The sequence below is a fragment of the Candoia aspera genome, chromosome 2 (genome assembly GCF_035149785.1).
Source record: "Candoia aspera isolate rCanAsp1 chromosome 2, rCanAsp1.hap2, whole genome shotgun sequence".
NCBI lineage: Eukaryota > Metazoa > Chordata > Lepidosauria > Squamata > Boidae > Candoia > Candoia aspera.
The window spans coordinates 123,395,512-123,422,768 of record NC_086154.1 but is presented as its reverse complement, the minus strand read 5'-3'; the positions used below and the strand labels follow the sequence as shown (position 1 = coordinate 123,422,768).

At 43.4% G+C, this 27,257-nt stretch overlaps 1 protein-coding gene across 1 annotated transcript; it reads right to left on the bottom strand.

Annotated features, from left to right (window-relative positions):
• CACNG1 (calcium voltage-gated channel auxiliary subunit gamma 1) lies at positions 1-26,809 on the bottom strand. Its single transcript, XM_063293482.1, has 4 exons — positions 26,526-26,809; positions 6,727-6,801; positions 3,663-3,800; positions 1-2,022 (listed from the first exon to the last, which is right to left on the bottom strand). The coding sequence occupies exons 1-4, from the start codon at positions 26,767-26,769 to the stop codon at positions 1,796-1,798; spliced, it is 684 nt and encodes a 227-aa protein (XP_063149552.1). The 5' UTR covers positions 26,770-26,809; the 3' UTR covers positions 1-1,795.
• Positions 26,810-27,257: the final 448 nt, after the last annotated feature.

Sequence of the window (27,257 nt, the reverse complement as noted above, 5' to 3'; positions counted from 1 at the left end):
AGCAGCTCACTGTAAGGAAAACAAACACAATTCTTAGTTTAGGAAACAAAAACCATATACACAACTACTGAATGGGGGATATTAGCATTGGTAATGATACCTGTGAAGAAGATCTCAACCATAGTTGGTTTCAAACTGAATATGAGCCAGCAGTGTGACGTGGCTGCAATAAAGGCAAATGCAATTTTAGGCTGCATCAACAGAAGTATAATTTCCAAATCACAGGAAGTAATTGTTCCACTTTATTTCATTTTGGTCAGAACCCACCTCAAATACTGTGTCCAATTGAGATTTTTATATACTGTGCTATTCATTGATATTAAAAATGCTGCATAATATTATCATAATGCTATCTGTTTTATTATAGTTTGTTTAGTGATTTTTATGCTGCAGACTGAATCCATATTACATGGGTTGGCTGTTAAATTATTCATTTCAAACTTGTTACAAAAGCAACCACTATTTTATTTTTGAGAATAGAAAACTCATCTTCTGGCACTTGCTTTCTGGGTCAGGTGTCTATAATTCAGTCCTTGTCTTGCTATTCCTTTGGTTCATGGACCTCTAGTTTTTGGAGATTCTGGGACAGGTACTCTTCTGCCACCTGACCTGAAGCATTTAGAACTTGCTACCTCCTGCACTCAAACCGGTTTAATGGCTCCTCACCCTCTACAAATCCTATCCATGCTGCAAATGCTATTAAATTCTAAAAAGTACATGCTGTATTTTTCTCCTGCTGGAAAACTTCTGTTTATTCTCTCTGGTAAAAGCGTGTTTGCTGTTTGTGGAATGTGACTGTTGTTGTTCTAGAATCCTTGAAGATGTAGATTAGCATCCCCCAATCTGCCACCATTAGTAATTCACCACCAGCAAAGCCAGGGATCAGCTGGGAATTGTGGTCAAACGCATCTGGACAGTGGCAGACTGGGGAAGACTAGTTAAAAATATGAGCTGATGCTTGGAGCAAATCCCTTGCAGGCTTCCTTCTGTATAATTTGATTTTTTTTAAAATTCAATTTCCTTGTCTCTGCCATTTCCCTATCATACCAACTCAACAAATTACTAGCTGACATATAAGAAGTATAATAAAAATCATCAGTGTTGACTCTAAGCAGCAATGTGTTCACAATATGTCTTGGAAGACTCTCCTTTCTTCATGTTATTCAAAATCCTTTTTTATAAACTATTGTTGTAATGTGCTTAATAACATTATGAGTTCCCCCAAATTGGTGGTAAGTTTATTTACAGATGGAGAAAAATTTTCTACCTGGACAAAATATGATTCAAGGTTTTTTTGCTTTGTCGTTCCTAGTGCTAATCAAATGGGGCAGGGGTCCACCAGATGTTTTGGGTTACATGTCCTCTGGGCCCGTTGATATGGCCAATCGTGAAGGAGTAATGGGAGCCATAGCCCAAAACATCAGGAGGGCATCAAGTTGTTTGTCCCTAAAAGAGTGGCCACAACTCCTACTTAGTCAAAATTTCTCTTTTTCTTAAGTTTGTATTTCCATTCAGTTAAATTTAATCCAAACTCTTCCGGGCTGTTATAATCTAGCAGCATTATCAAGCCAAGTCTTTGTACATCTTGTCAAAACCAATAATCTTAATCACTTCTTTTATCTCAGGGTTTTGCATTCGACTCCTAGCCGATTCTCTCAGTAGGCATTATCCAAAAATGGTTCAGTGTTCCGACACCAACTCCTGAAGGTCCATGATAATCTCTCTCTATATATAGCTGACCTTTGGGGAGCAGGAGAGATGATATGGCTTAAGTGGCAACTTGAACTGGCAAGACTTAATGCTCTGGCTCAGCATCCATACAAGTCTCCCACGGGTTCTGTGGCATGCGAGGCAAGGAGATCAGCAGGAGCGCCACTCCACAGAGGAATAGCAAGACGAAAGAGGCACAGGCACAGGCAAAGGACCAGGAGTAGTGGTACTCTATCCAGTCTGTCTCATCGCTGGCAACCATCTTTTTGACTGATTGCCTCATAACTTCCACAGATATGATGATGCACAGGCCTGGGGAGATGGGAAAAGGAAGCAGTGAGCAGGGGAAAAGAGGTCAGGACTATTGACCTGCTGCTTCTCAATTTTTTGCTGAACTGAATTCCAGGGCAACTGCTAGACATTCCTAGACTGCTGGATTAGACCAAAGGCCTGTTTCATCCAGCATCCTCTTCCATACCAAGGCGTACAAGGAATCCTCTTCCCCCACACTTGTTTCCCAGCAACTAGTACTCAGAGCCATTTTTAGGGAGCCCTCAACTACCATGGCTAGTAGCTCTCAGTGGCTCTACTCAGCAAATGAGCAGCACTTGGCACTCAAAGGCAAAAAAGGGAGAAGAAGCATTTGCGCAGTGCCTGTCGACAACCCCTTCAATCCCACATCTTTCCACTGGATTGCACTGTTGCCCTCTGCAGTGGCAGCATGATCCCAGGAAAAGGTGAGATCTGGTTGAAGGAACTGCTAGTGCCCACCTGCCCTTGGAAGTACCTTTCCTCTTGGAATCTGACACACCACATGAGCAACAGATGAACATGTGTGTGTAGATAGCTACAGTGAAGGTGGAAGGGAAGGGCCCTAACTACTATTGAAAGGTGATCCGGCATCTATCACAGCTCATCAGTTAAGGAACGGGCAATCAGGTGCCTCTGGGGACTAAAGTGCAGTAGGGTCTCTCAGGCTCCCAGCCCCACCTGTTTTCCTGGACCTTGCAAAAGAAAAGAAAGTGGCAGGGGTGTGCTGGAAAGCAAAGGACTAGCCTCCTGCATCCATCTTATTACCAAGCATGCCTCAGGGGTCCATATGGATCCCAATGGCATTCTTTGGAAATCAAAATGAATGAGTGCCACAAATGAGTGCTTTGTTCAGCACTAGGCAGAGGAGGGCTGGGATGGCACAGAACGTCTCAGGGGGAGCCAGAAGGTGAGAGAGGGAGCAACCTCATTTGCTCACTTTCTGGGAAATGGGTGTTTCATGACCAGCTGGGCCTAGAGCATCCTTTTGGTGAGCACACATCATGCCATTTTTATGGGAGAGTCCCTTGCATGACCTCAACATGCCAAAGGTGCTTGAAGCCCTAGAAAGGCACCCATCCTTGAATTTAAAGCAGGGGGAATTTCTTCATGTGAAAAGGAGCAACAGGAACCATAGTTCTTGAAGGAAGAAGCTGAAGGTGGCAGGAAGGTAAAGGCTAGGAAGCCTCTTTAGGAAACTGATGAAGGATTGCTGCTTCACGCAGCCTTACGGTTTTTCCCACTACTACTTCTCAGATATTCTTAGGTAAAGAGAAGATCACAGAAATACCATGACTTTGTTTTTCCTGCAAAAGAGAAGCCAAACCAGCCCCATACTGCCTGGAATGTCAGCTTATCCTGAAGGTACCAGGAACTTATCCAGCCACAAAACTCTCATGAGATGAGAAGGGCTATTTACACATGTAAATAAGCCTGTGGACACCTGTCGTAAAAGGAGGGAGGATTGTGATGAAATGGACTCTCTCCCAGGTAGGAAGTAATTATTTCCTGGATTGGCAAAGCTCTTTCCACCACCACCAACTTTCTCTCTGTCATTTTGGCCTTCCACCACCGCCATTCTTCCCATTCTGCCTAAGTTTGAACAATGCAGTAAAGCTGACATCCCTATTCTACCTCCCCACCTGAAAATATATAGAACATGGCAGCTGGCCTCAGCAGGTAATCCATCTTCTTCCGGAAGGATAAGAGGACACAAATGGTTCCAATGATGGAAAAGCCCACACTGAAGATGGCAATGGCAGCTGCAGAAATGCTGTATTCTGGGGAGGCAAAAAAAAAGAAAAAAGGAAAAGGTCACAGACAAACCTCCCAATCGCAGCAGGTCTGTGGTTTCTGTGGGGATGCAAGCAAAAGCAAGAACCTACCACCAGCTATCAAAGATTTCAAGTGCTTTCGAAGGCTACAGGTGCCCCTTCAGGGGTGTCTGCAGAATTCAGCCCAAAAAGTCAAGATGGTGGCCACAACAAGGCGATCAAAGCTCTGCCTGGCTTTCATGAGTGCCATACCATCCTGGCTGTCATACTGGTAGACACCCCTGTGCACTATCTGCTGTAAGAGCAATGTTTCCCTCTGGGCACACAGAAGGGAAGGGGTTCAGAAATATGAGCAAGTAAGCAAACTGTGCAGTGCATGATGGGGGACAAGGAAACAATTCAGCACTAGAAATGTAGATGGTGGGATAGTGAACAGGTGAATGGAGTTATATTGTTCCTGGGTCAGCAGGTAATCAGCTTCCCTTCTTCCCTGTCTGATTTCCCAGGAAAAATCATAATCAGCTCCAGAAGACCCATGCTTGCTTCTGCAAAAGGGCAGATGGGGTTTACGTTCATCTCCTGCCCTTTTTTGTCTTCGTATATGAATTTCTGTTCTGAGAAACAAATGTGATATGGCAGGGACGACTCTGTGTATTCTGAAACACAGCCCTAGCTGCATTGACGCAGAAGAGAGAGGTGGTAAATCCCACCTTTTTTTTTAATGGCAAAAAAGGTGGAGATCATTATCCACTCAACTGTCTGCTGGTTACCTTTTCAGCTTTCTTCTTCAAAGTTTTTACTCAGCTGAACTTTGGTATTAGGCATAATCACAGTCAGGAGAAAAGCATTTGGGAAAAGCTGCAGGAGAACAGGGGCAAGATTTCTGAGCTCCCCATTTTACAGCCTTCCTGTATACTGATCAGGCAGTGTTATCTGTTTGGTATGATTGAAACAGGACGAAAGCATCTGGAGGTGCATGACATATATATTAAAGATACTTTGGGGCATTTTTAAAAAAAAATGCTTTTGAGATGGTTTGTGTGTTTTCTTCCTTTCCTTCCTTTTCTATGCATTCTCAGGATTTCCTTTAAAGTGAATAATAACAGATCATTATGATCAAATGGATTACTTCAACAGTGTGTGTCTGTGCCTTCTCCTGGAGACGGCCAGGACAAGTCCCTGCAGTTTTCTTGGCAAGGTTTTTTTGGAAGTGGTTTGCCCTTGCCTGCTTCCTGAGGCTGAGAGAGTGACTGGCCCAAGGTCACCCAGCTGGCTTTGTGCCTAACGCAGGACTAGAACTCAGAGTTTCCCAGTTTCTAGCCTGATGCCTAAACCACTACACCAAATTGGCTCTCATTTCAATAGTAGCAAGCTTATAAATGCTAGCAGTCTATTGAATATACAGACGTGAATAATCAAAGGCCTGAAACATCTTAAGGAGATTCTTGAAGTGTGGCAAAATAATACAGTGAATAAGGATGAGGGTGATAATGTCCATAGAATATAAAACAAATTGTTTTAGTATACAAAATTCAGTTGGATAATAGTTCGCTTCTTCCTCATGAATATGAATCTAAGGTAAGTGATTCTGTCATCTACTGTTTTATTTCTAGAGTCATCTGCTACAGATGATAGCTAAATTAAGGAGGAGAGAAACCTCATAGAAATCCTGCTGCTCCCTAATTTTTCTACCTCCTTATTAGAGTTGTTTGTGTATCCAACATGAAGATTTGAAAGAGATTTAGAAAACACACACTACATTCTAGAATAAAATGTGCTTGCAAAGTATTCCAGAGTTCTGTCCCAGCAGGGTTTCAGTTCCAGATAAGGTTGGAACTGCCGCCCGCTGTCACACTGACCAACCCTTTGATCTTTCATGTCGGCCAGGCACATGGGGATTGATTGATTGATTGATCACATTTGTCACTGCCCATTTCCTCCGAATGGAGGGACTCTGGGCTGGGATGCTGAGGGCAGGGCTTGGATGCATCTTCTCAATCTCATCCTTTCATAATTCAGCCCTACATTGCAAAAGAACACTTGCAAGGAGCTGATTAATTAATCACTTCCAACTAGACTCCTGCAGTAGGACAGGGCAGTAGCAGTATTAAAAACGTACGACTCTTCTACTGGATAATTCTTAGGACTAAAAACAATGTTGTACAATGTGCATATAGCAAGTTTATCTGTGTAAAATGTATCACTCCAGAAACAAATTATCAATCCAGAGAGGTAGTTAAAGCACATTCATTGTACAACTGCAATAAAGGTATTTCAACTTCACAATGCCATAAGGAAGCATTGGGCCATCAAGCACTACTGCTGAAAAAGGCTGTAAAAGTCAACTTACTAATGAAAGGCTAGGAAGAGCCCTCTTAATGAGAGAAAACCAACTCCTCTCCTGTGCTGAAAGCAGCAAGAACTGGCTGTCACTCAGTTATTCTGAGTGTAGAGGAAGAACTTTGGTGAATTCCTTAAGTGATCTTCTCTCAGAACAAATGGAAATGTTTCTCATTATAATTGGAACTTCAGGTCTGGGATTTTCACCACCCAGAAAGCCTATCAAGTAACAGATTCTTAAGTGAGTGTACTCTAAGTTTTCCCTGCTGGTGTCCCCCTGATGTATGGAGGCTACCATTCTCAGAATTCTAAGTGTTGGTGCCAACACAAGTGGTGGGCAGCAGGATAAGAAAGACAACTCAGACAACTCCTCCACAGTTGATGGGGCTGACTTCAGGTTCATCTTTCCATAGGTATGACATATGAATCTTCATCTCTTTCATTTGTACCCTTGGACATCTTCCTCCATAGCCCATTTTACTATCCCATTTCTGTTTGGAGCTGGGTCCCAGTCTGATGAACTGGATATATTTTGCCATGAGATGGATTGCTGCTGTGATGCAGAGACTGCCTTCTTACCAATTCTTCTTACCTCGTTGTGTTGATACTTGAAATATCTCTGTGCTTTCTCCTGAGACAAAGTGAGTGAAATAGGAACAGTTGTGTTCTGAAAGAAAGGAGGGGAGAGGAAGAAAATAAAAAATTAATTCTTGCATTTTTTTGTCCAAATCAATTCATTTGATTTCTGTTGAATTCTGAAACAGACAAGGAATACAGAAAGCATGCAGGGAAGTCCTAGATATTTTTATTTAGAATTCAGTCCCATTGGGATCAATGGTACAAATGGCAGAAAATAATATATGGCGTTACAATTTTAAAGAGGTTTCTTTTGTTTTCTGCTTTGTTTTCTTCTTTTAAAAAGCTGACTTCATTACTCAAAATTAATTATTTCCTTCAAATAAACCACCATGACAGGCAGCTACTCTGCACATCCTTTCTCAGATGTTCACTCTATCAATGAAGTGGGAGGAAACTGAGACCTTATATATTCCACAAAAACATTCAGACATAGAGCTGTGGGATCCTCCCACCCCTTCAATGGAACAAAACATAGTAATTTTTCTGGAGCCTTTATTTATTTATTTTTTTACAGATTTCTCACTTCTTGTATCTTCCAGCCATGTCCACAAGATTGCAGCATGTAATACATGGCCAGCACTAACCTAAGCATTTTGGCAATTACAGATCAACAGGTTTCACTCAGGACACACCACCAGATCTATAGCCAGACTCTACTTTACAACCTCATTGTTCCGACCCACTTGACAGAGATGCTCAACTGACACCACTAAACCAGGCATTCAGGAGATTGTACTACCCACCCAATGAGATCAATAGACAAATCAGTAGAGCCAGATCAATTCCCAGGGCAAACCATGGAAACAGAACAACAGAATACCATTGGTTGTCACCTATAGCTCACAGCTGAAACCACTCAAACTCATTATTAATAAGCTAAATCCCATATCCGTCAATGACACTGCACTTATAATGCACTGAGTGGCAGGCCCATGCTTTCCTGCAGACAACCACCCTATCTGAATCAGATTCTGAGGCAACATGAAATAACAGGACAATGATGCTAACATGAGAACCAGACCCTGGAACAAACCCATATGTCTACTTTGCCTCCACATCTACATCAAGAATACCATCACAGACCCCAACAAGCACACACACACACAAAATTAGAGGCACCTTAATATGCTCTTCCTCTAATAAGATATATGCCATCATCTTCCAGTAATCTGTCTATATGGAACAAACAGGACAAACTTTGCATAAAAGAATTAATGGACAAAAATGTGACATCAGTACTTGAAACAAGGACAAAGAAATATCAGAGCATTTCAACCTTCCAGACACTCTATGGCAGACCTCAGAGTGACTGTTTTGGAAAAGTGGGATTTTAACAGTGTCACTGAGTGAGAAATTGTCAAACTCACATACATCAAAAGGTTTCAGGCAATCTCAGAAAATCTCCAACAAGCACAATTTTATTTTAACAGATTACAAGTGTTAATTGATAAGGTACTTGTAATCTGTTTCACACGATACCTGCATCTGCATAACTAACCTATCTTCCCCTCTCTCCCTCCCTCCCTCCCTCCCCCCCACCTCAGCCCAATTTAAATCCTACATCAGTCTAGCCACCCTGTGCATCAGATGCAGTGAGTTGCAACTCATGAAAGCTTATGTCTTTTACTAAAGTTTGTTAGCTGGAAATGGTACTACCAGACTCCTCCTGATTTTTTGGCAGGGGGTCAAAAGTGCAAGGAAGCAGTTTCAAACTAGAGGTCAGGAGGACCTTCCTGACTGTATGAACTGTCAGCCTGTGGAACAGGCTGCCACAAGAACTGTGGGTTGTCCCTTGCTGAAGATGATATCCGAAAAGAGGGTGGATGGTCATCTGTTAGAGATGCTCTGGTGGCTCCTGTACAGAGCAATGCGTTGGAATGGATGACCTCCAATCTTGTGAACTGCTGTGGCTGAGGGTAGGGGTGAACCTGGACTCTTCAGTGCCAGTCTGACCCCTTACCACTACATCACTCTGGCTACCATGTTGCCATCAGGCTTTCACTCTGGCTGGCATCATGGTTTGTTTGGACTGCTTTTGTTGCATAAGCCAAGATAAGTAGTTTTGTGTCTTTGCAGATTTGCTTTTCTGGGATATTTCCTTGGAGCGACTTAACACAGGTCATTGAACTTGACCAACACCTTCTCTTGCTGATGTCATCTCCCTCTCTTTCCCTCCCCTTTCCTGTTTCAGAACTTCTCTTTCCTGTTGAGAGAGGTGTGTCACCTTTTATCCAGGACAGAACTTCTATTCCATTAACAAGAGTACAGAGGGAAAAAATTGGCAGATTCTCCTAGCACTATTGTTCTGTACCTGATGCATATAACAAGTCTATGACCTTGTTAAATAATTTTTGTTTTTTGCCATACAAGACTTGATGTCCCCGTCTTGATGCCCTCAGCTTAATGCCCAGTCTTTGCAGGCTATTTAGCAGAAATGTTGATTTTCACAAATGCACCACAGGGTACGAAAAAGAAGATTTGCTGATTTATGAAGTTAAAGACAAAGATATAAAAGCTGATGTTTTTATCTATTAATTGAAACTTCCTTTAAAATGATGTTTATATTGCTAATATTCCCAAGTGCTTTTCACATGTTATACATAGATTAATATATGCTTTGGACAGGAATTGATCAGCTGGCTTCCTTCTTACCCAGCATGCTAAATCATGGTTTGATTACTTACAGATTATTGAATAAATTGCAATTGGCTGGGACTAACTTTTTCATCCTGGGGGCTGCATTTCCTCCTTTTCCTCTGCTTGGGGGCCATAGAGGATGTAGGTAATGATATAGCATAATGAATTATTACATCATCAACTAATTTTTTCAGACTCATATTTCTGTTTAGGGCAGAATAAAACAGATTTTATTCTGTTTAGTTAAAGAATAAAATTGGAGCTTTATAATTTGCAGAAACTTAAGACAACCCTGCAGTTAGGAAGATAGTTTCATTTTTAATATCAGAGTGATTAGAACTGGGCAACCTTAAATGCCTGCAAGGACCCGTCCTCTAAATAGAAGGATAGTGCCTCTCTCGGTTAGGAGACATCATCACCTCCCATCCACATGTCAGAAAATGCACGACTGAGCTGTTCAGCAGAGAAACCAAAGGAGATTTCTGGTCTACTGTTCTACTGTTCCATAAGCAATTCTTTATGAATTAACATTGCAAGAACAAAGGAGAGTCAGTTTGTGCTGATACAATTTATGGAAATTGTGTTATTTCATATTTTTCAACATGCAGTAGTGATGATAGTTTTATTCCTTAAAGCTTTGGGCCAAAAGAAATTAAATAAAAGTGCAGAAATAAATTAAAAACAGACAATAACCACTAATCATCTAAATCTGTCATGGAGGGAGTTGAACACTTAGGGTGGGTGCTTGCTACCACACAGCCTAGAGGAACATTTTGGTGACTCTTTTAATGGGAGGTGGGTTGGGGAGAGGAGCTGGCTTTTCTAAGGAAGGGAGATGATTGTTCAGAAAATATCTCCTCTGGCAAAATACAAGAAACAGAAGAGTGGCAGGTTGTCCATGACACCTTTACTTCAAATATAACTGCAACTGGTATTTTATTTTATACATTGTATTCCCACTCAACCAAATAGACAGTCTTTATTTTTTCCCCAAAAGCTAAAGTGGTCATATTCAAGGCTGGGATCACAGAGCACATCCTTGCTTAACTTCATTTATTGAATGAATCCAACTGCCCAGCTTTACCCAACATCCTGCCATGGTGTGGCTACCAGACTGAACTGATGACATTTGACCTTAGAGGGCTGTGCAGACTCAGCCTTTGACTACTGGCCAAGATTTTTTACTTGCAGAATTGGCAGCTCTTGATATGATATAATTGGTCTGTGAGAATGAGTAGTTTACCAACACCACAATTAGAACTTTTTAAAATTAAAAATGTATTGCAACAAAGACCGTCAACACTATAATGTACACAGAGTAGCTCATGCTCAGATACTGAAAAAGAAAATAATACAGAAAAATAGCACAACATCCATAATCATAAGAAAAGAAGAAAATGTGTCACTCTGCTAAGGCTATATAATTTTGAGCTGTACAAAGTTATGCATGGCGTGGATAAAGTAGACAAGGAGAAGCTATTTTCCTTTCCCCAAAATACTAGATCCAAAGGAAATTGAATCTTGGAAGAATCAGGACAGACGAAAGGAATTTTTTTTTATACAACATGTAATTAAACTTGGAATTTGCTACCACGAGATGTGGTGCTGGATACCAGCTTGGCTGGCTTCAAAAAAGGGTTGGACCAATTCATAGACAACATGGAGATCAAGGGCTATTAGCCTTGATGGGACTGCCTCTGAAGGCCATCTGCTGGGAGACTAATGGGCTTCCATGGGCAGCTGGTTGGCCACTGTGAGAGCAGGCTGCTGGACTAGATGGGCCAGGGGTCCAATCCAGCAGGGCTCTGCTTATGTTCTCATATAAAATTACAAATAATTACACAATTAATACTAATATACCTCTAATAGATGACTACCCCAACAAATCAACAAATCATCAGGAGGTTGGCTATTCTCAGCTCCACTATTAATAAAAACCAAAGCTTTGAATTATATTCAAGAAAAGTTATCCTTACAATTAGAGAGCCAGTTTGGTGTAGTGGTTAAGGCAGCAGTCTAGAAACTGGGAGACCGGGAGTTCCAGTCCCACCTTAGGCACAAAGCCAGCTGGGTGAGTTGGGCCAGTCCCTCTCTCTGAGCCCTGGGAAGCAGGCAAGGGCAAACCACTTCCAAAAAACCTTGCCAAGAAAACTGCAGGGACTTGTCCAGGCAGTCTCTGAGAATCGGACATGATTGAACGGATTAAAAAAAATCCTTACAATTAGGACTTCTACTTACCCCTCCTGCCCCCAGTTAGTTAAAAGTTGTCCCCATCATTTTATCATTTGATTTGATTTGGTTTGATTTGATTTGATTTGATATTGTCCTAACAAGCAGGAACCACGCTGAGACAAGGAATAAGTCTCTAGTGTTTTATTACTGCTACATTAGACAGAAAATCCTAACAAACTGAAGAAGCATGGGAAAAACCCAGACAGATAAACCCCAAAAGTCAAGGCGGATCTGTTATGTGTCTCTTTGAATGACTGCTCAATTCCTCACTACTACGCATGCGTTTTCCCCCCTGTATAGGGCCCCCCTCCTGCTCACCATCAGTGCTCATGACAGATATTTTATTTTATTTTATTTTTTTCATTTCATTTCATTTCATTTATTATCTTATTTTAAAATCTCATATGTTGCTCAGCTTTTTGAAGGGTACAGGGTAACAAAACCCTCTCTATGCAGTTCTGAAGGGCCTTTCATGAGGCTCTTGTTGTGCAGTATTAACACTTGATCCTCCATGACTGTATAATCCTGTCTATTCCAGTACGGCATCATGCCAGGTTCGCATTCTAAATGTGTGTCAATCAGGCAAAGCCAACTGAAGTTTTAACTTGGGAAAAATGCCATAAGGAAGGCTGAAGCACCAGCAGCAACTAACTCAAACACAGCACACATCATTGGGGTATTTTGCATCCCCAATAGCCTGTCAACTGATTTTTATGGATGAAATACGAATTTAGGCTCCTGAATACAACTCCGGTTTTAAATTTCGAAAGATGCTGGAAAACATTTTGCTAATGCAATATTAAGCAGATTTATGATCCCTTATTTAATCTCCAGGGGTTCAGCTGATCTACAGTAACTGAAGAGCAGCACTGATTGCAAAACAACCTGGGGATTTGGGTTTCTGAACACAAAGCATATTGTTCCACCTTAGGCAGCCAACTTCATCCGCAGGAGGAGACAGCACCAGCGAAGAAGAAGGTGTCAGCAGAGGAAGATATCAGGAGGAGCCCTCCTGTTGTTCCTTCTGGGTAGGCTGATCACATTTCCTTGAGACAAAAACGGGACATTGGGATGGCAAAACGGGATGGGGTTAGAAATGGGACATTGGGATGGCAAAACGGGGCAGGGCTGGGCAACGGGCTGGATCGGCAGGCAGGAACTTCTCTGGTTTTCTCAGGCTGGGAATCTTTGGATTCCTTCGTTTGTGAGAGGCAAGGCTGGGCTGAACGGTTGTCCCTGACAAGCTGTTCCTCCTCTGGCTGTGCTTTTATGTTCTTTTCTTCCCGCCGTTTCAAGGCAGGAGCCAATTGGCTTGCCCTTTGATCACCGCCTATCAGCTGATCCTGTTTTTTTCCTTTTTAGGTTTCCTGCCAGGTTGAGCTCTGTGGCTTTTTTCCCGCTGTTTCTGCTGAGCTCCCCCTCCTTCCATTCAAAGTCAGACTGCATTCTGACAGGTTCGTGGGAACTTTCAAATTTTTAAGTAAGTTTTTAAAGAAAATGGGACAAAATGGACGTTTTTATTAAAATAATGGGATGGTCTGGAAATGTTAAAAAAACGGGACTGTCCCGTTCAAAATGGGATGTATGGTCAGCCTACCTCTGGGCCCTCTGGCTGGCCGATCTGCTAGAGTTAGAGAACACAGCACTGCATTCCCCCTCCTCCTCGAACTTGTCTGCAACCTCAGGAGCTTGCTATCCCCATGGTAGCACTGAAGTTACATCTGCGCTCTGGCTGCTGGTGCATTTGAAGTGGGAAGAGGAGCATCCTATCTTTTGCCACAGGCAGGCAACTGAAGGTCTTGGGAGAGCTGTCTCAGGAGGCAGCATCTCCACGCTGTTGGGAGACGCAGCATCTGTGTCTTCCAGGCTTCATCTAATGACAATGCTAATGATGATATAGCAGTGGAATGTGGCTTATCAGACAAGGGAAAGCATTGAGGGACAGGAAAAGTATCATAGCCAGGATTCAAAGAATGTAACTTAGATCTGTGAAACCAAGAGCTGCCAGTTTATATATTTTTTTTCAATCAGCAGTGCCCTGCATCTCGTAATAGGCTGCTTTTCAATTTGATTTGTAATATGGTATGGCAGTGCTGTGTATGTGTGTGTGAGAGAGACAGAGAGTAAACAGAGCACTGGCCTTGTATAAGCCTAAAGGCTGCAACATACAGTGCTTTTCTCTCTGCAAACTCCACTGAACACAGGGTGGTTTATCACCAAGTGGGGTCAGACATACAAAGGCTGGAAAGAGCTATTGGGATTTCAGCCCATGCTTGCCTGCAAAAATGAAGGCAAATTGTGGCATGACCTTATGCTTTGCTTACCTTATTAAAACACTGTAATGATTTGAATAGCAATGTCACCTCTACTTTATGCAAACATATATGCTTAAGAGAAGGGAAATTAATGTAGTTAATGTATATTTGAAGCTATGTTTTTTGAGGAGATGAGCTTTCAAGGAAAATACATGCGACTGAGAAAAACCATAATGCACAGGTCAGAAATGGTGGGTCCGTTTCCTTTGCTCAAGTCAGGGCCCAAGCAGTCCTTTGGGTCCAGTACAAGCTTGAAACACAAGCCACTTTCTGAAAACCTGCCACCACATTCTCATGAAATACCAGTTCAAGTTTTAATTATAAAATTAACACAAACTTCCATCCATTATTGCTACTGTGGAGACATCACTTAGGGACCTTCCACACACCAGTTCTCTCCCCATAGGCCTCCTCAGGTAACCACAGTGACATGCATGATGATGTCACAAAACATGACAGAAATAATGAGACAAGTGTGGTGATGTCACAAAGCATTGGGCACAAATCTGCAAATCACAAGGGTTGCATCACAGTATGACACAAGTTTCACCCCCCCACCTTGACCCACCCTGCAGATGCCTATGTTTCACCCCTCAAATTCCTCAATATCATTTTCACAACAGCTTGTGACTGTCTCACAGCAACCTCCCTGAAAGCACAGTGTCCTGTTCAGACTATGAGGCGGCCAGGCAGATTTAATATAAAAAAATACTCTTTATTAAATTGTCAGAACCCACGATCAAAGAACTGGTTGATCGTTTGATCGTGTTCTCTGCCATCAGAGTCAATGCATGTCAAGAATTGGCTGGGAGGGGGAGATTGGCTGAGAGTGGGAAAGAGCACTGTTTCGTCTAAAGATGGTGTTCAAGGTCGTATCAGTAGGAGATGGTTGGACTTGGAATGCTGAACTGTTGGTGGAAAGGGGGAAGGAATGTGGAGGGGGGTTCTGGCTTGCCTGTGTAGTTTTAATTAGGTAGTTTGCATGGGAATTTTTAGTCATGGCTTTTTGCTTCCATTTTGTACACATCTACAATAAATCTGAAATCTGCATTTTACATGAATGCATGAGTCAGGTCGTTACTGAGACAATTGTGTCAGAGCCTTACATAAACGCACTGGTGGACTGAGGGTGTGCCAGATGTTTGATTCACCCTGCAATAACTATTTACAATAAATAAGTCCTTAGGATCAAGAGGTAGACTGGTTGTAATCAAGACCAACTGGGTAGCAATGAGGAACCCAGCAAGGTTGCAGTAGGAGACTATAGTAAAACAGCAGAGCAGGATTCACTGACAGAGGCTGGAAGGCTGGGAGAAGCTCGGGCATGTGGTATGGCTGGAACTGGGAATGAATGTCCATGAACTGTAACGCCACTCGAACAAGGCTGGCACTGGAAAGCTGGGCGAGGCCGAATTGGATCCACTGAAATGTCTTGGTTCCAGCAGCAGGACTGGACTGGACTCAGTGACTCAGGCTGTGCTGGATACTCTGAACTGGAGACTCGGAGCAAGGCTGAGAACTCAAGGCAAGGCTAGACTCAGCTGGAGATACTGGATTGGACTGGACTGGACTGGAAGCTAGGCACATGACAAGGCTGGACTGGCGGTCCTGGGCTAGGCGAAGGAATAGACACACTATCGGACTGGACCACAGTTTCTAGGTAAGGTTGCAAGCCTTGTTCATGACAAGGCAGATGCGAAGTTCCTGAGCAATGTTGGGCAACCAAAGCACAGCAAAAGTGGGCTGGAAATTCAAGGCAAGGCTGGAGGTTGAAAGCACGACGAAGCTGTACTGGAGACTTAGGACAAGGCTCGGAGCTAGAAACATGACAAGGCTGAGCTGGAGACTCGAAGCAAGGCTGAGGGCTTAAAGCATGATGAGACTGGGCTGGAGACTCTGGACATGGCTGGAAACTCAAAGCTAGGCTGGAAGCACGTTTGGAACACGCACAAGTCGGCGAAGAGGTCCAAAGCTGGATGTGAGACTGAGGCTGCATGGTTCTGCAAGGAGAAGACCCTCAGAGGCAGCAGGTGCAGGCTCCAAGTTCCCTCCAATAGGAAACACTGGCACTGATTCCCCTCCAGCAGGCCTGCAACTAGGGTCTTTGTCACCTGGGGCAAACATGGATTCTGCGCCCATTTTGGCACCCCCCAGCGCTCATTTTGGTGCCCCACCAGTGTGGCACCCAGAGCGCATGCCACGGTTGCCCCCCCTAGTTGCAGCCCTGCCCTCTGGTTACAGACGCTGTTTCTGACGTGGGTAAGGACTCTTCCGCTGGAACTGCGAACTCGAAGGATTGGTTGTCTCTGGTGGCTTGCTCTTCATGCGTCTGCCTTTTATGCCTATTTCCTTCTGCAGCTAATTGGGTTGCCTTCTCCTTCACACGCTTTTTGGCACGTTGTTCGCACACACTGATTGGAGGATTTGAATCCTCCTCTGGAGACTGACCAATCAGTGTCTGTGACTTTTCCTGAAAGAGTTTTGTTATCTGAGTCAGAGGCTGGGTTAAATCTCACACAAAGATCTCCAGAGAAGATATTCCCTCCAACTGGCAATGGGGGAGCACAAAAATCAGCAGCCCCCTCATGTCCCTCTCTTCGGCCTCGTCCTCATCCTTAGTTTGTGCTGGGTGATTAATAGCTGGCTGTGGTCGGGGTGAACTTCAAAGCTACCTCTTGACCTAAATTAAAAGGACCAGGACAAGCACAGTGGGATGCTATGGTAGCTTGGTAAATTTGGGGAGGGTAGAGAGCCGAGAGCTTGGAAGTGGAGCAACATGGGAGTTCCCACCAGCAGGCAACTCCTCACTCCCAAGCTCCACCGTCTGTGATGCAAAAAGCAAAAGATTGATACAATCTGGAGAAGCCAGGTTTATCAAAGGCACTCTTCCTTTTGCTTTTATTGATTTAAGGGCAGCCTTTGACCCAATTCCTCATGAGAGATTATGGAGGAAATTAGCCCAAAATCCACTGATAGTTGCCTTCTCATGTTGATAATTTTGTTACATCAAAATACTACCATGCGGATTACAGGCAATTGTAACGGTGATTTAACTACCCATATCCCTATCCTCAGAGGAGTCAAACAGGGCTCTATTCTTACCTCCTTATTGTTCAAGGCCTACAGAAATGACATCATTGTGGCCCTTTCTAAACCAGAATTTCACCCTCCAACACTTGCCCACTATTTTATTTCAATTATCTTGTATGCAGATGATGCAGCCATTTTATCTGTAATATAAGTGGGCCTTTGTAGATGCCTACTTGTTTTAGTGTCCTACTGTTCTAGGGATTTTCTGATCATCAGTTACTCAAAAACTAAGGTCCTAGTTTTCTTTAGAATGTGCTTATAAATGGGACATTGACAAATGACCAGTTGATCAGGTTAAGGACTTCAAGTACCTAGGCATCCACTTCCAACCTTCACCTGCTGCAAGTGAGTGAGTTTTCTATTAAAGCTCAAAAAGTTTCTAACACAATCTTAAACTGCTACATTCCTGCAGCAATGAAATTGCATAAAGTGGGTTAATGGCTCTTTCGTATGTGGGACTTGTCACCTTTGGTTCTGAATGGGGTCGCACTTCCCCAGACAGACCCAGTGAGTAATCTGGGGGTCCTCCTGGACTCACGGCTCCTGCTCGAAGAGCAGGTGGCAGCCGTGGCCAGGAGGGCCTTTGCGCAGCTTCGTGTTGTGCACCAGCTCTGCCCCTTCCTGGATCTGGAGTCCCTCTGAATGGTCACTCATGTCCTGGTCACCTCCCACATAGACTACTGTGCTTTACATGGGGATACCCTTGAAGAGTATCCGGAAGCTGTAGCTGGTCCAGAATGCAGCTGAGCAGGTTATCTTTGGTGCCCCTAGATCGGCACATATAACTCCCCTACTATGTGAGCTGCATTGGGTACCAGTTTGCTTCCGGGTCCAATTCAAGGTGCTGGTTATCACCTTTAAAGCCCTACATGGCATGGTGCCAGGCTACCTGAGGGACCGCCTCACCCCCACTACATCAACCTGTCCCACCTGATCATGCAGAGAGGGCATGCTGTGGACCCTGTTGGTAAGAGAATTCCATCTGGCAGGGTCCAGGAAGTGGGCCTTCTCTGCAGTAGCTCCCTCCCTGTGGAACACGCTGCCCCCAGAGGTGAGGTTTGCCCCATCGCTCCTGGCCTTCCAGAGGAGCCTGAAGACCTGGCTTTGCCACCTGGCTTGGGGTGGAGAGGGGAGTAGCTCCATGTGGGGATGGCTGGCATCTTAGAGTGCTCCTCACACACATGGACTGAATTAGATCCTCCTGCCACTTGGATTTTATTCTTATTTTTATATTTATTTATTAATGGTAATTATATTTTTATATATTGTATTTATATTTTATGCTTATTGTTTTAATTGACTACCTTTATTGTAAACCTCCCAGAGTCCCTCGGGTGGTAGGAGATTGGCGGTGACAAACTTGACAAATAAATAAAATAAATTAATAATGATTCTGAAACTTGTTCTATGGTGTGCAACTTTGTATTTATAAGGATGCCTCTACTTTAGAAGCTGTTCCATCTAGGTTTCTGAAAGCCATACTTCATGTCCCTTGCTCAACTTCAAATGCCCTTGTTTGGCTAGAGCTTGACAGCATTCCTCTTGGGGCCCATCTGAGACTTTGCCATCACAGATTTTGACTGAAACAATGCTTTGGGGTGAGTCATCTCACTCAACTAGATAGATTTTCTGATCTGGAGAGATTCTGATCTGACATATTATGGCCTTTCACTCCTGGCGATCTCATCACTTGGCCTAGATAAAGCCTTAATCAAACTTAGAGGATTTGGGTTTTAGATCCACAAAATGACAGGGCCAAAATCATTCATCCTTATTACGGTGTACTTGCAGGTTCTCTGTGGATAATTCCTAGCTACCTCTGTAACCTGCTGCATACTCCACATAGGAGATTTTTTACCTTGGCTTGAATTAGTGTACTACCTATTATGGGGACTATAGGCAAATATACTAGCCTCCCATTCAACAATCGTAGCTGTGCCTGCTCAGATATAGAGGTTAAGTCAGTAATCCATGTATTGTTATACTGCATATTGCATCTGTCACTCCTAAATTCTAGCTGTCCCTCTGATCAAGAAATTACAATCTTTCTTCTGTAGGACTGGACAACCAAGCTGGTTTGTATTCTCTTCTCATAATTAGTTGTTTCAGCACTGGTTTTTATGTATTTTAAAATTTGTTCTTGTGCTTTATTGGTCTGGGACCATCAATCAATTATTTGATTTTGATTTTTTTGTGTCGCAACATTTTTTGTTGCAATTATTATAATTTTTTATGCTTTAGGGATGCTGGAAGTTAAGCAATTCTGCTCTCCAAGGGAGACTGAAGGCATGTGATCATGAATACTGAGACCATGTTCAGATAAATGAAATTTAATCCCATTTATGTTATTTGGATTTAGGGAAAATCATTTTTTTTGCAATCTAAGGTTTCTCCTTGGAAAGCACAATCACACTTTCCATATGAGTAAGTTCACAACAAAGAGTATCTTACTGTCAAGGGGATTTATTTTTTAATAAGTATGGATTGATTGAAAAGGAAATAAAGAAGGGATATTTGTTAACTGGTTGACTTGGAATTATTTTTTGACCTGGAAAGTATAGGACAACGCACTGGCAAAATTGTAAATATCCATTGCATTGCCCCTTAATGATTATTTAATACTTACTCTATTTTTAAAAAGCTTATTTTCTTCTTACCTGATATCCTATTTCATGTTACAATGCATACTGATGTGCCACTAAAACGCATATCAATGTATCTACCTGCCTTTGGCTTGCTCACTTATTGCCAGGTTGCCTCTATAGCATGCCTTAACAAGAACAAGGACAACATGCATTAGCTGGAAAATGTGGAGAACATTCTAAGTTGCACACTCAGGCTTCTGCTCACTCATCTTCTGTTCATTGCATGCCACCGTAACTCCCCATTAGCTGGAGTACCCCTCCCCACTAGGAGACGATTAAAGAGTCACAAGAGGTTCTGCAGTGGGAAGAGGAATGGCTTCCTCCCTGTTTTCATAGGTGGGGTGGATTGTCTATCTAACTGTGTAGACTACAGGGTGGCAGAGATGCTGTTGGCAAAGGAATACAAGAGCCATTAGGGGAACTGTTAAGATACATTAAAGGAGATAGTAAACAACACCTCAGCCCTAAGAAAGGAGGGACCCGGAAAAAGAGACTCAAAACAACCCCATGTTGATTCTGTATGGTATAAAAGGGGCCAGAGGGACACCCTGTCAGGCTTTCAAAATTCTGTTATGATACCTGACAATACTTGTCTTGTTCACTTCCTGACCTGGCCTGCCTTGAAGGGCTATCTATCATCTGTCTGTCTGTCCATCCGTCCATCAAAACTTCTGTGTGTGTACACATTCTATGTTAAGCATCCTTGTTGGGTGATCCCACTGATCTACTTCCATATCACATGGTTGGATAAATTTAAAGCTCATAAATCACAGCTGTCTTAATAAAGCAGATTCATAACAGTGCAGCTCAAGTGTATGTGCTGCCTTTGATGGATGCCAGCGTGTACCTGCACAGAGGGGACTGAGAGAAGAGATTCACGGCCCTCCGTTGCCTTTCAAATCTGCTCAGTAAACAAAGAGGCAATTATAGAGACGGTGAGTTAAGTGTGACCCGCGTGACTGGAATTGATGGTCCCCAACAAAGATCGGCTTGCTTGGGGGTGGGGGGTGGGGGGGCAGGGTCAATGAGCATACTTAGAGAGCGATTTGATGGGCATTCTTGGGATTTTAGTAAAATGGGTTGTAAATAACAGCACTGGATGTTTTTCTCGGCTTCCTGTCATCCGAGACTCTCAGAAATTCTCACATTTCTTCAGAATGGCAGATCCTGTAATTTGTTACTCACGGCAATTATATTTTATTATTTTTATAGTGCTCTCAAGACACTTAGTGCTTTGCAAAATTAAATTAAAGGGCTGAAAGCTTTGCAATCATCTGCTCGCTTTCCTGCTAACAAATGGCAAGCATTCAATTTGTCTTTAGACTAGCTTTCTCTTGATAATCACAGGCACTTGGAATGGGAAAAGGCAACGCTCTTGACGATAAATAGGAACTCCTGTGGTTCTCTCCAAGCTGTGTTGAAAAACAATTACAATGTTCCAGCCCCTGGCCACACAGGCTGTCACAGAATTCCAGGTACCCAGGTGCTTGTTTTTAAAACTCTTCAGAGGTTGTGTTTCTGGTTCTCATTACTAGATGATTGGGCCACAGTGAAATCGCTGTCTCCACCTTGATTTATAGCTTCATTCAGCTCTAGCCATTGCCATTCAATTTGTTTGCTCGGCTTTGACAAAACATCTTTTCCTGCAGCCACCTCTCCTTTTCCATGTAACTAATAATTTCAGTAGTGTGAATAGAGCTTTCAGTTGCTTGAGATCTGAAAGCTATGTTATGCGTTTCAACTCAATATTAATATTATTAATCACAATAAATAACCAAAACATCATTCGGTCCTGTATAAAGAATCCTGTACAGGCAACTGAGTAATAGACTTGTGAATTCCCAGGCAAGTGAGGAAGCCTGAAAGATTGGAGAGTGGGTGCCACAGGCAACAAGTCCCCAGGGTTTGGACTGTCACTTTCCATTCTGACCTATGAGAATACACAGTGATCCTCCTTCAGGTCCTGGGAAATAATACATTAGTTAATTTCTTGGGTCCTTTCTCAAGGTTACTTATTACTCCTTTGAGCTTTACAACTGAGGGAGGAAGTAGCGTGGGGTAATCTCTTCAAGCCAGATACTTTGATACTGGTAGGAGTACCAGCAAAGCAGACCTCATCAGTTCAGTCTCAAGCAGGGCTGCAGAAATTACCCACATGTTTTAATTGTTTTATAGTTTTATTGTTGTAAGCCACCCAGAGTCACTTGCTGAGATGGGTGGCTATAGAAATCAAATCAAATCAAATCAAATCAAATCAAATCAAATCAAATCAAATCAAATCAAATCAAATCAATCAATAAACGACCAGAGTAAACCTGGAACCTGACTGTTGGACAGTAAAGACAATGAGAAGAGAACTAGACCATCTTCTGTTAGGCTAAGGCCTTTTCCTCACTTGCCCCTCACCACAACACAAGCATATACCCCTCCTTTCTGCCATAAACTGATGGTGATTACTCTTCCCCAGCCTATATCTGCAACTGTCCGAAGTTTCCAGTTTTAAAATTGTGTTTTCCCTCTTCCCCCAACCCAGTTTTTGCTGTAGATGTGATGGCTTGCTTCACTGACCAGTTGACTGCTGAAGTAGTCAGGGCTTGGGTCCTGCCAGCTCCTCTTAGTCCCCTGAGGCTCCTTGGGCAACTGGGCCTTGCTCTCCATGGCTTGAGCTTCTGGAGAAACTAAACACCAACTTCTGCAGAGGCATCTGCACTTCAGGCTTCTTCTCAACATATATTTATAGTATGGGCCTGTTTTTTGAAAGGGCGCAAGCCCCGTGCTGCACAGATGGTCGAGAAAGCAAACCAGGTTCTGTCAGTTTTGTGTGTTGGTAGGTCCATTGGTATTGGAGCTGCTGTGGGTTTTCTGCTACCTCTGCCCACAAGAGGCTTTGTACAAACACACTTTTTACTGTTTTTATTCTTTTTATTTTCTCTGAGGCCTCCAGGAGGAGTGCTATAGCTATTGCCTTGCCTGGGCAAAGATCTCTGGACCAGTCTCATATGGTTGCAGTTCCCCCGGCTGTCTGCACAATGCAATGCAATGCAATGCAATGCACCATGTTTACTTAACTGCAAGGTCATACAAAGCTGGCCCCAGATGAAAGGTAGAGACTGAGGGCAGAGAGGTTGGCTGTGGACCAGGAATTCAAAATCAGCTCTAAAGGCATCACTAGTAGGACAAAGATGCTGAGGGATCTGCAAAGACTATAGTAATTAGTGAGGTCCACTAGGAGAGAGAGAAGGAAGAGGTTCACACTGCAAAAGTGGTAGTTTATGGTGGTGGTGGTGGGGCGTGCTGGAGATGGTTGGATGTGGACCTAAGTGTCGAGGTCAGGATGAAGATAATCAGAATATGCCCTGACTTCTGTTGAGGCTAGCATGTTCAGAAAAGGCAATTTCCCTTAATGGGAAAAATAGCAGCCTTGTGATGGACTAAGGTATGAAGTCACATCCTCTCAGCCTTAATAGGTAGACCAGACAGGAAACAACCAGAGAAGCTAATTCTACCTTATTGTAAAGCTACATTAACAGAATCTTGCAAGTCTGAAAGTACAATTCTCCCACCATCTCCTTTACAGCCTGAGAAACTAGGGAGGGACCCTTCTGAGACTCTTTCTCCATCCATTATGCAGCTGTGGGCTATGCGCCCTCTTATCTGACTATTCCCTAGGCAGCATCTCTTTGCCCCATCTCCCAAGGTCTTTCCCACATACTATTACACATCCTTGCAATCACTTGTTGGTAGAATTTTATTCCCAAAGGAGGAGAAAATGGTTCTGGTGCCTGACATATGAAGATAGGTGATGAAGGTGACCAATGCAAGAGTTTTTTTTTCTTGAAAATAAGAGGAATGCATAATGCTGACATGATGCAGCAACAGCAGGAGGAAAAAGGGTGGGAAGGGGGGTCTCATTAAATTGGCAGCTGTTGGGAGCCCTTGGTGGTGGTGGTGTTTTCCTGAAGCCTAGTGCTTTCTTGGGAACTACTATTATAGCAACAACTTTACAAAGCAAATGTCATAACTTTCCGAAGTGAAATGTATCAGATCTGTACATTATGCTCGTTGTCCATGGCATCATTTTATGTACAAGTTTTCATCAAATGCATTTACCACCTAAAGCCATGCAAACCTTTAATTTTTTTTAAGAAAACAAAACAGCATGTGATCTATCAAAGTCTACTGCACCTAGGAAATAAAGCCAGACTGCTCACTGGAGGGAATGATATTCAAGGCAAAACTGAAATACTTTGGCCACATAATGAGAAGACAGGACACCCTGGAGAAGATGCTGATGCTAGGGAGAGTGGAAGGCAAAAGGAAGAGGGGCCGACCAAGGGCAAGATGGATGGATGATATTCTAGAGGTGACGGACTCGTCCCTGGGGGAGCTGGGGGTGTTGATGACCAACAGGAAGCTCTGGCGTGGGCTGGTCCATGAAGTCACAAAGAGTCGGAAGCGACTGAACGAATAAACAACAAAGCATGTTGGGACCAAGGAAAACATTGGATATGGTAGTTTTGGAAGGGGGAGAGCAAGTCTGCATGTTCTACCAGAGTTTTCCTTGTTGGGCTTTTTGCTATAGCTTCCCACACAAGGCATTGCTTAGTTTTAAAAGGAACACAGATCACATGACCTAGGAGAAATAGAGGCCTGCATCAACATTGTCATGTTATTGAGCACAATGCTGGATAATTCCAGATAAAAAAAGAAGGCAGCATCCCAGTATTATTTTTTTTTACTTGAAGGAGTTTGGGCAGGTACAGCAAATTGTAAAGTGAAGGAAAGTGCACCTGACACTTATTCTTATTCTTATTCTTAAATTTATTGGCCGCCCAGTTCCAATGGACTCTGGGCAGTGTACAAAACTAGGGAAAACATAAAAACAGCTAAAAACATTGAATCACCCAGACAGCCCAGAGTAAAATAATCTAATGGACAGCAAAAACAACAAAACAAAACAGGGGCCATTGAACAAATAATAAACATCAAGGCCTAGGCCTGGGACCAAAGACAGGTTTTCAAGGCTTTCTGGAATCCCAGGAGGGAGGGCGCAGTCTGTTCCAGAGGGTGGGGGCTGCAACAGAGAAGGCGGGCTTCCTAGGTCCCACAAGATGGCAATGTTTAATGGAGGGGACCTGGAGCACACCCCCTCTGCTGGAACATACTGGTTGGGCAGAGCCAGTTGGAGATAAGCAGTCTCTCAGATATCAGATTTTCTCCACAACTATTAAAAGAACCAGGGATAGCACAAGATGTTCAGCTGGCCCTTCCCTTCCCTTCCCTTCCCAAAAATGTGAAAGCAACCTGGGTGATCTCATCCATCACTACTTCCCTCTGAGACCTCCTCCCTCAGGACAGGACATGGCAGCCTGAGTGGCCACCTGGGAGGGTGCAGCACCAGAGATGTGTCCAGTGCTTGGGTTGCCTAGCAGATGCTGTTCTTTGGAACTCCTATCCAATGCATCTGTCTGAAGGAAGACTCATCCTAGCAAGATGCTGGTCCTGCTGGAAGTTCTAGGGAGTCACCAGGACTCCTTCCCCTCTGTAATGTTTGTGACAGCAGGAAATGGGTGCTAGGGGTCCTCTGGCAGGAGCAGAGCTTTATGAAGGGCTGGAACTGGAGGCAAGGGTCTCAGCTATTGCAAGACAGAAAACCCAGCTGGAGGCAACGGTCTCACACTGCCCAGTGGGGGGCTGGGCCCTGAAAGGAATAGGAATTTTGTTCCTTGCCATCGGACTCCCTGTCCATTTGCAAATGCCCCCTCCCTGTCTTGCCTCATTCATTCTGGAAATATGGCTGCCCTGTGTCTTATTTTACTGAAGAGAGTTATCTGTTCTGAAGAGTCCTCTGTAAATCTGGTTAAATGGCCAAGGACCCCAAGAAAGAGAGCAGGCCCTTGGAAGTTTCCATCAACTCTCTGCACTTGGGCAAGAGATTGAGTAGGTCTACAGGTTTACAGGTCAGTTGGTCACCGCCTTCCCCATTATGGTTAAATTATCATATCTCCATTTCAGTAATTGCAATTAGTCTAAAATTATAGCTCTGTGTATACATTTGGACATGCACATTGTATAGAATTCTGCCTTGTCTCATTTTTTTGCTGAGGATTTTTTGTTTTTTGCTTTGTTATGTAACTGGCCACCCGATCCCCAAATATCTAGACAATTCCATAGTTCTTTTTTCACAGCATGCTATGGTTACCCCACCTAATTAGACTATCATGTTCCCAATGCAGAAATAATACTCCAGTAGCCTTTGCCTTGACACCACTGTTCCAGTCTAGTGGAATGGAAAAGACCTCGATCTCTTGCCCCAAATTTTTTTTCTGAGGCCAAACTGGCGATATAAATGTACAAATGAGTAGGTTGAGAGTGAGCTCTATTTCTGGCATAAAGACCCTTGCAAATAATCAGAACAGAATCCATGTATCATACCCAATATGGTTCAAACATGATCCTTGCCAATCTACACTTTTAAGTGTATAGGATCTGTGCAAACCTTTATCAAATACATGAGAAAGGTGGAGATATTTTACCAGTACCTTTCTTTGCACTTAATCACATTCATATTCTTGAAGTTGTATGCCAGTAATCTTATATGCCCGTTCTTTCTGGTTTCCTTTTATTGCATTTTTCCTGCTAAACAGAACAACCAGTGAGCATGGTAGTAAATAGCCATATAATATCTGCCCAGAAGGACAGAACCTCAAAGAAATGAGAACAAATAGACCAGGGGGTTAATCTGAAAATAAAAGTCATGGCCAAATTGCATGCCCTCTACAGTTCTAAAGCAAGTCTGCCAAGGTGCTTACATAGGGATCAGAGCAACGTACCTCCTGGCAGGCTTATTGGCCCACAACCCTGTTCCTTGTCCATCTTGTTTTCTTCCATGAAGATCCGTTTTATACAGATCCGCCATAACCCAAAGTGAGCTGCCTCACAGGTAGTGTTGTATTCCTCCACTTTGGGACTCAGCACAGCCCAGTGATCCGTCACCACTGCCGTAAACATCAAAGCAACACCTATCAGAATAATAGCAAAAGTCACCCGGACTTTGAAAGCCTTGGCTTCAGACATGGCTGGAAAGTGTACAGCTAGCAACAGGGGCTACTGCTGGTTCTGGACCAAATGGCCTCCGACAAGGAGCACCGAGAGCTGTTGGAGTTGTCTTCCAAAGGCTTGGCGGAGCTAAGCATGTTCAAATATCAGCCCTGCAATACCAAAGGGGAGGAGGTTGGGGGCTGGGGGAAGATGGGCAGCCGGCCGCATGTACAGCTGTTGGGATTCATCAGATGACGGGCCTGGCTTGGACTGAGGAGCTGCTATTAATGTATAGAAGAAGTGAAGTCACCAGGGCTGTTCTAATTACAGTTTAGGTAGGGCATTCCAGACCTGGACTTGAAGCACAACTGTTTGTAATGAATAATCCCTCCCCACGTCCCCCCCACCCAAGTTAGCATGATGCTGGGGTTGTGTGCATACTCTGCAATAATAGTCATGAATACTATCTGGTAACACCAGCAGAATTTGAAATGTCTGTCCCACTCCCAACCTTGATGCAAAGG